The 7,438-nt window shown below is 61.4% G+C and overlaps 1 protein-coding gene across 1 annotated transcript; it reads left to right on the forward strand.

Moving 5' to 3' along the window:
- The first annotated feature begins 2,747 nt into the window (after nucleotides 1-2,747).
- NPBWR2 (neuropeptides B and W receptor 2) lies at nucleotides 2,748-6,970 on the forward strand. The gene has a single exon (XM_042229843.1). The coding sequence runs from the start codon at nucleotides 2,884-2,886 to the stop codon at nucleotides 3,892-3,894; it is 1,011 nt and encodes a 336-aa protein (XP_042085777.1). The 5' UTR covers nucleotides 2,748-2,883; the 3' UTR covers nucleotides 3,895-6,970.
- The last annotated feature ends 468 nt before the right edge of the window (nucleotides 6,971-7,438 follow it).

Genomic DNA, 7,438 nt, shown 5'->3' on the forward strand with positions numbered 1-7,438 from the left:
GTGCGCGGTTTCTCTGCGTGTGTGTCTGTGTGTGCATGTACGTGAGATGAACCATCAGGGTCAGGTGGAAGGGGGCTGCCACACCAGGCAAACGACACACAACTGAGAAAGCCGCTGGACTGAGCTTGCTTGTGGCTCACACTGTCCCTGGTCTTCCTGCTCTCTGGCCACACTGGGCAGGGGCAGGGGCAGGGTCGGCCGCACCCGCTCCCTCCTCCCTTACTCCTCCTCCCTTCCCTGGGGGTTGGTGAGGTGGTGGTAGGGTTCGCAAGGACCTGCTTCTCCCCACCCACAGTGAGCTGCTGTACAGAACACACACAGCCTGCACAGACTCCCAAGGATTCCCACCACCTGGCCAGGCCCCCAGCCTGGCCCAGCCCCCAGCGACAAGACGGCCACCTCCCCACCTCTCCCTCCGCAGCCTGAAAGCCCTCATAGGCTAACTGAAACAGTCGATTCATTTCTGAAAATGGAGCTCCTCTCCCCATAGAGACACGTAACACAATGCCTGACCCACGTGCAGAAAAAGCCCCCTGCTGCTCCAAAGACCCAGAAGCAGAGGCTGGGGCACCCCTCCTCCTCCCCACTGCTGCACCAGGGGATGAGGGACTTCTGAGTGATGGGCAACTAGGAGTCCCCATACCTGCAGGCCTAGTACCTCCTCCTCAACCCCTGAACCCCTACTGCCCCAGGGACCCCATCCTCTCAGCTTCCACTCTCAGCCCACCTCAGATGTGACAGGCTAGGTGGGGAGCCAGAGGTCCCCAGCACAGACTCAGGAGAACAGAGGTCAGACTGAGAAGGGCTCAGAGCCCCAGACCAGCCATTCACTGGTGGGGTGAGTGGGGACCCCAGAATCATGGTTGGCCTCAAGGAGGCCAGGGCCAGGGTGGGAAACCACCAGGGAAGCACCCCTGGTTCTGACACCACTGTGCCTCCAGCAGCTTGAGGGGAGACTTGCTTAGAAACCTCAAGTCTGGAGCAAGTTTGGGGTGCCATTCAGTGACCCACAGAACTGGGGCAAAGAGGAGGGGCCTGAGGGTGAGAACGCCCACCACAGGCCCAGGTCACAGGCCCAGAGGGACCACAGTCCAGAAAAGGAAGCAGACCTGCCAGGATGGGGTGATGGCCTCAAAACCCTGCAGGCAACAGGCCACCAGGCCCCCCGAGCTGGCAGCTCACAGACCCTTCGACCCAGACATCTACCCGAGGAACTACCTGGGAAGGCACTAGATACTGTCACGAGGGCAACGTCACAGCAGAAGCACAACCAGAGATTGCTCAGCCATCCACTCTGCCCACGCCAGAGCGTCAGGTGTGTCCAACAGAGAGAGAAAAGCAGAGTCAGCCGGGAAAAAGACGTGAAGCGGAGCAACACACAGGTCTCACCACCTGCGTAGGGTCCTGGGAGCCCGGCTGGTGACAGCGGGCCTCTCCGGGAGGGACCAGGCACCAGGTGAGACGGTGCCTCCACTTGTGAGGTTGTTCTCATGCACATGTTCCTCTTTTAACAACAGAAAAGAGGCCGGGTTGTGTGTGGGCCACAGATTCTATACCCATGTGAAGGCCCACAGAACCCCTGAGGCCCACACCCAGCCAGGGACCTAAACAGACTCTCTCAGACACAGGTACAGAGATCAGCGCAGAAAGCCCACGCACACAGTCATGCATACACATGCACGCTCACAAGGTCAGACATGAGACCCACCCAGATACACACACATACAGGAAAGGGTGCCAAGGCCCACAGGGACCCACAGACAGAGACACAGATGCTCACAGGAGCCCGCAGGCCCACCCATGCCAGGAGGCCCCTGCAACCCACACCTCCTGACACACGTGCACACCTGTGCACACACACACACCCCAGGGCCGCCCACTGGGGAGTCCAATCAGACAAGTGGTGAGCCCCACAGTGATCCTGGGAATGAGACCGCTGCCTCGGCTCCCCCACCCTGGGCTCCACAACAGCCAGCCAGACCGCCTTCCTCCCCACTCCTTCCCGCCTCCCCTCTCCCCTCCTCCCTCCCTCCCTCCCGCCCTTCCTCACTGATGCTGCAGCGCTGCCATCAGGCTAGAGACCTTGCGGTAAGCCAGTTCCTGCTGAGGCTGCCAGTGAGCAGGTCCTGAAAACTCCCCAGGTGATTGAGGATGGTCTGGGATCCTGACTGGGGTCCAACGGTGGAAGCCACACCTCCCCCGTCCACCCTTCACGCTGCCTGAGCTGGCCACCACCAGTGCCCACCAAGGACACCAACTTCCAGCCACGTGTCTCTGAACAGGTCAGTGAGGAAAAGTGCAGGTGGCCACATGTGGAGGGTCTACAGTGTGACTGGGAGGGCACCGCTCCAGGACTCCCCACTAAGGGGGCCAGGGGTATACGGGAGGTGCATTTTCCAAATGCCTGCCTTGACTTTATGTAGCGTGTGCTTCGAGGTGTGGCTGGGACAGGGGCTGGGGTGGGGGGCAGACCCAAGCCCTCCCTTCTGAGGGATGTGGTCAGCAGGGGCTGGGGTGGAGGCAGATCAGAGACCACCCTTCCCAAAAGGGTTGTCGGCAGCCGCTTTCTGCAACAGGGAAGGGGCTTGGGGAGCGAGCTTGATCAGCTAGAAGCGCTACCCAGAAGGCATCCCCAGCACCCGCCCAAGCTCTCTGAGGTCACTGGACAGGGTGGAGAGAGACCCCATGTGCCCATGACCCTAGCAAAGGGGCCACAGCCTCAGCCAGAAAACGTGAGGCATATGTTGTTTTAAGCTGACAGTCAGGTCCCAGAGGTTCTGGTTCTTTCTTTCTCAAGATCCAGCCCAAGGAGGCCCCTGCCCAGAACCCCAGCTTGGAAGCATCTCCCACCTTCCAGGGCACAAACCGTTACGGCCTCACCCCATGATGGAGGCCACCGGGCTGGAAGGCCTGGAAAGCACAAGCTCCCCCTGCCCAGGTAGCACAGGCACCAGCCTCTCATGGGACAATGGCACCAGACACAATGTCACCCTCCCCGAGCCGCTGCCTGCCCTCTTCGTGCTGCTGCCGGTGGTATACTCCGTCATCTGTGCCGTGGGGCTGGTGGGCAATGCAGCCGTCATCTGTGTGATCCTGAGAGCGCCCAAGATGAAGACGGTGACCCACGTGTTCATCCTGAACCTGGCCATTGCCGACGGGCTCTTCACGCTGGTGCTGCCCACCAATATTGCTGAGCACCTGCTGCAGCGCTGGCCCTTTGGGGAGGTGCTCTGCAAGCTGGTGCTGGCCATTGACCACTGCAACATCTTCTCCAGTGTCTACTTCCTGGCCGCCATGAGTATAGACCGCTACCTGGTGGTTCTGGCCACAGCACGCTCCCGCCGCATGCCCCGGCGCACCGTCCGCAGGGCGAAGGTCGCCAGCCTGTGCGTCTGGCTGGGCGTCACAGTCGCAGTGCTGCCCTTCCTCACCTTCGCAGGCGTGTACAACAATGAGCTGCAGGTCACGAGCTGTGGGCTGAGTTTCCCGCGGCCCGAGAGGGCCTGGTTCCAGGCAAGCCGCATCTACACGCTGGTGCTGGGCTTCGTGGTGCCCATGTGCACCCTCTGCGTGCTCTATGCAGACCTGCTGCGGAGGCTAAGGGCCCTGCGGCTCCACTCTGGAGCCAAGGCTCTGGGCAAGGCCAAGCGGAAGGTTAGCCTCCTGGTCCTGGCCGTGCTGGCCGTCGGCCTGCTCTGCTGGACGCCTTTCCACCTGGCCTCAATTGTGGCCCTGACCACAGACCTGCCCCAGACACCGCTGGTCATCATCGTCTCCTACGTGGTCACCAGCCTCAGCTACACCAGCTCCTGCCTCAACCCCTTCCTCTATGCCTTCCTGGATCACAACTTCCGGAAGAGCCTCCGCACCGCATGTCGGTGCCAGGGGGCATAAGCGCCCCCTCATGGCCTGCAGACAGTAGAAAGGTTCTATGCCTTTCAAGGACCATCCCACCATTCACCTTCCATCACTATTTCCTCCAGACAGAGAAACACCCATGAAGCCTGGCCACTGAGCCTGCAGAGAGGGGCCATGGACCTTCTAGACCTGTGACTCTGCCCCTGGACAGCCCTGGGCAGTGAGCTGTGGAGATTCGGGTCTGACCAAACCCTCCCCTCACCCTGCCTACCCCAGGAGATGATCCTGGCACAAGAGATATCCTGGGGGACACCTCGGGCAACAAAGCCAGGTTGCTGTTCAATTGCTCAGTCCTGTCCGACTCTTTGAGACCCCATGGATGGCAGCATGCCAGGCTTCCCTGTCCTTTACCATCTCCCGGAGCTTGCTCAAACTCATGTCCATTGAGTCAGTGATGCCATCCAACCAGCTCATCCTCTGTCATCTCCTTCTCCTCCTGCCTTCAATTTTTCCCAGCATCAGGGTCTTTTCTAAAGCCAGAGGTTGCTGCAGAAGCCAAAGACACACATCGAAGGAGGCCACGAAGCTCTCACAGCCCGAAACCCAGGTGACATTCCACCACGAGGCCTGTGCTGCATCCCTTTCTGGCTCCCAGAACAGGGGTCAGGGCTCCCAGATCATGCGGGTGCCCCCAAGCACCCCATGCCCCTTGTGCTTTCTCCACCATTGACTGTGACCCCCTCCTGTCCTGCTATGGGACCCAAGGCTCTTCTGCCAGGACTTCTGGACCCCACCAATAATAGGAGGCATCTGTAACCTAGAAGGGCTGGCACCTGGACCCTTTTCTCCCTGATGTGCGGCCTGAGGGGCAGACTTGTGCTGAGTCTGGGGATGGAGTGGAACACTGATGGACTGGCTGCTCAGAGACCATTTCTGCCATTGGGGAGGGGGACAAGGGCAGGTCTCTGAAGACAGACTTGGTGGGCCTTGGCCAGGCCCCCCACTCTCGGCCCCAAAGCCCCCGGGTGCTCCCATGCCTGGGGCTCCAGCTTTACCATTCTGTGAATCGCCTGCCTGAAACCCAGTAACCTGGGCTCTTGTGGGGCCTCAGGCTGGCTTTGGTCCTCGTGACATGGCTCTGGCTGGTCTCTCCAGCTGGCAAGCAGGACCCACCTTTCAACACCTCATGAGGTGGCTACCAGGGTGCCTACCCACTTCCCCCAACCCAGGCACGTGGAACAGCTCAGGCACACCACCCCCCTCCAGCGTGAAATAGGTCAGCGGCTACCTCCATCCTCTCATCTTCCTGACATCGTATTAGCAAGCTACTGCTTGATGACAAATTTCCCAAAAAAATTAGCAGCTCAGAGCAACTCTATTCGCTCACAAAGAATGTGGGTCAGGAACCCCAGGGCAGCTCTCAGCTGGTTCCAGTTCAAGGTCTCTCCTGAGATTTCAGGCAGGACTTCAGCTGAGGACTCAGGCACCAGAAGGCTGAATTGCGGCTGGAGAAGCGGCTTCCTCACAGGCCACTGGCAAGAAGCCTCACTTCCTGGCCAGGTGGACTGTCCACAGGCAGCTCGGGCATCTCCCGGACATGGCACCAGGTGGGTCTCCAGGGCAGCATCGGAGAGACAGCCAGGGGGAAACCGCCACACCATCAAGGCCTATCTGGGAAGCCACTCCGCTACTTTCTGCTCCTTAGAAGCGAATCCGCAAGTCCCCCTCGACACACACTCAGGGGCTGTGACCTTCTCCAGCGTCCACCAGCTCCCCCAGCCTCTCCAAGAAGAACCAGCTGTTCTCCAGGAAGATCGGCTTCCTCACAGCCTTGCAGTCACACCTCTCAAAGCAGCAGCCGTAATTACCTCGTCTGCGCACATCCTGCGCCCCGTGAGCTCCTTGAGAGGAGAACTGAGACTCCCACACCCCAGCTGAGACCCCAGCGGCGCCGCAAGGTGTAAATGCGCTCGGCGGGAAAGCGGAGGGCGGGGGCGAGCTGTGTCAGCCGGAAGCCGGCGGGAACACGGGGGAGGGGCGCCGCGCGAGGGTCTCCCGCCCTGTCCCCAGCAGAACATCTCCTCAGCACTGGAGGGGCCAACCAAGCCTCCTCAGCGGACCCCACACTCTTTGTTCCCCGAAGAGGCCCCCCCGACTCCCCCGGCCGAGGAGGATCGGGCCGGCCAGGCGGTCCACAGGCCCCGCCCAGCCGACGGGAGGAGGGTCTTCACGCCAGACACCCAGTGTTGGGGGAGCCAACCGAGATAGAGGGAGGGGAGAGTGAGTTACGGACCCCCGGGGAAAACGCCGCCCCCCTCCACCGTGACGCCAGAGACGGGCTGGGGAGCGGCGAGGGGGTGTCCCCACGCTCTGGGCTCCTGGTCCCATAGAGAACTGGTCCTCTACTCCAGTCCCCGACAACACCGCCCCCCACCCCCCCCGCCCCAGCCCGGCCCCACTGCCGGGACCCTGGTCCAGCACCGCCCGGCAGGGCCAGTGGGTGGAGTCTCCGCGGGCCACAGCGCCCCTGGTGGTCAAAGGCCTGAGCGCCAGGTGAGCCCGCAGCTTCCCCCGTCCAGCCCATCAGCTGACCCTTCCTCAGTCCCGCCTTCTCCGACAACCCCGTGAGGAGGATTGCGGTCCCTTCTGCGCAGGCAAGGAAGCCGAGGCTCGCAGAAGCCGGGGGACTGACCGTGCCCAGCTGGTGGGGGCGGGGCAGGGACCGGGCGGAGGTGCGGTACAGGCTGGGGGAGGTTGGGAGCGGGGGTGGGGCTGGAGGAAGGCGGGGGAACCGAGGTGAGGTCGGGGTGCAGGTGGGGAGAGCGAGCGAGCCAGGGCCCCCTCCCCTTCCGAGGCCCCTCGGGCTCCTGGCCGGCCCCTCAGTGCCCCCAGGACTGGGAAGAGCGCAGACGATCGCTGTGGCGTGAGCCTAGTAGGCAGGACCAGCGCAGCTTCCAGGAGCCCACCCAGAGCCGCCGCCTCCGCTGGGACCTGAGTGCCCCCTCTCTAACGCCCAATGAGTGGCTCCTCCCTCCTAAACTTTACTCTGTTGCTAAAATTTTGTGTTAACTGCAGTTTGCTTGTCATTAAAACATATGTAAAACCGGACATTGGCCCCTCTGCCTGTGCCCAAGCACTGCCATCCAGCCCTGACTCTGACAGGGTTTTCCGCCCGAGGGTCAGCCCGCGTGGTACTGGGCCATCGCAAGGACCAGGAGGATCTCTGAATCTCAGGGCCACCAAAGAAGCAGTGCTGTCCGTCTGTCATCAAATTACCTTGGAGCCACCTGAGGAAAGGGGAAGGGGCGAGAGTGAGGTGGGGGTCTGCTAAGACTAAATGCAGGTGAAGAGAACCTGGCCCCCTGTGGGGAACCGCCCACCAACTGGATCCACAGGAACCACTGGCTTCAACGGCACAGAGTCAGTGCTTGTTTGGGGAGAAACTCTGTGCTGAAGCAAAGGAGACAGGTCCCAGCACATCATGAACTATTCAATCCCTTCCCAGAGTGAAGGCCTCCCAGGAGGACCGTCACATACAGAGCCTGGGCAGGTGAGGAGCAGGTTCGCATCCCATGCCCCA

The sequence above is a fragment of the Ovis aries genome, chromosome 13 (genome assembly GCF_016772045.2).
Source record: "Ovis aries strain OAR_USU_Benz2616 breed Rambouillet chromosome 13, ARS-UI_Ramb_v3.0, whole genome shotgun sequence".
Classification (NCBI taxonomy): Eukaryota; Metazoa; Chordata; class Mammalia; order Artiodactyla; family Bovidae; genus Ovis; species Ovis aries.

What these genes read in the sequence shown, in the direction of transcription:
- NPBWR2 (XM_042229843.1), top strand. Translation starts at nt 2,884, where the DNA reads ATGATGGAGGCCACCGGGCTGGAAGGCCTGGAAAGCACAAGCTCCCCC.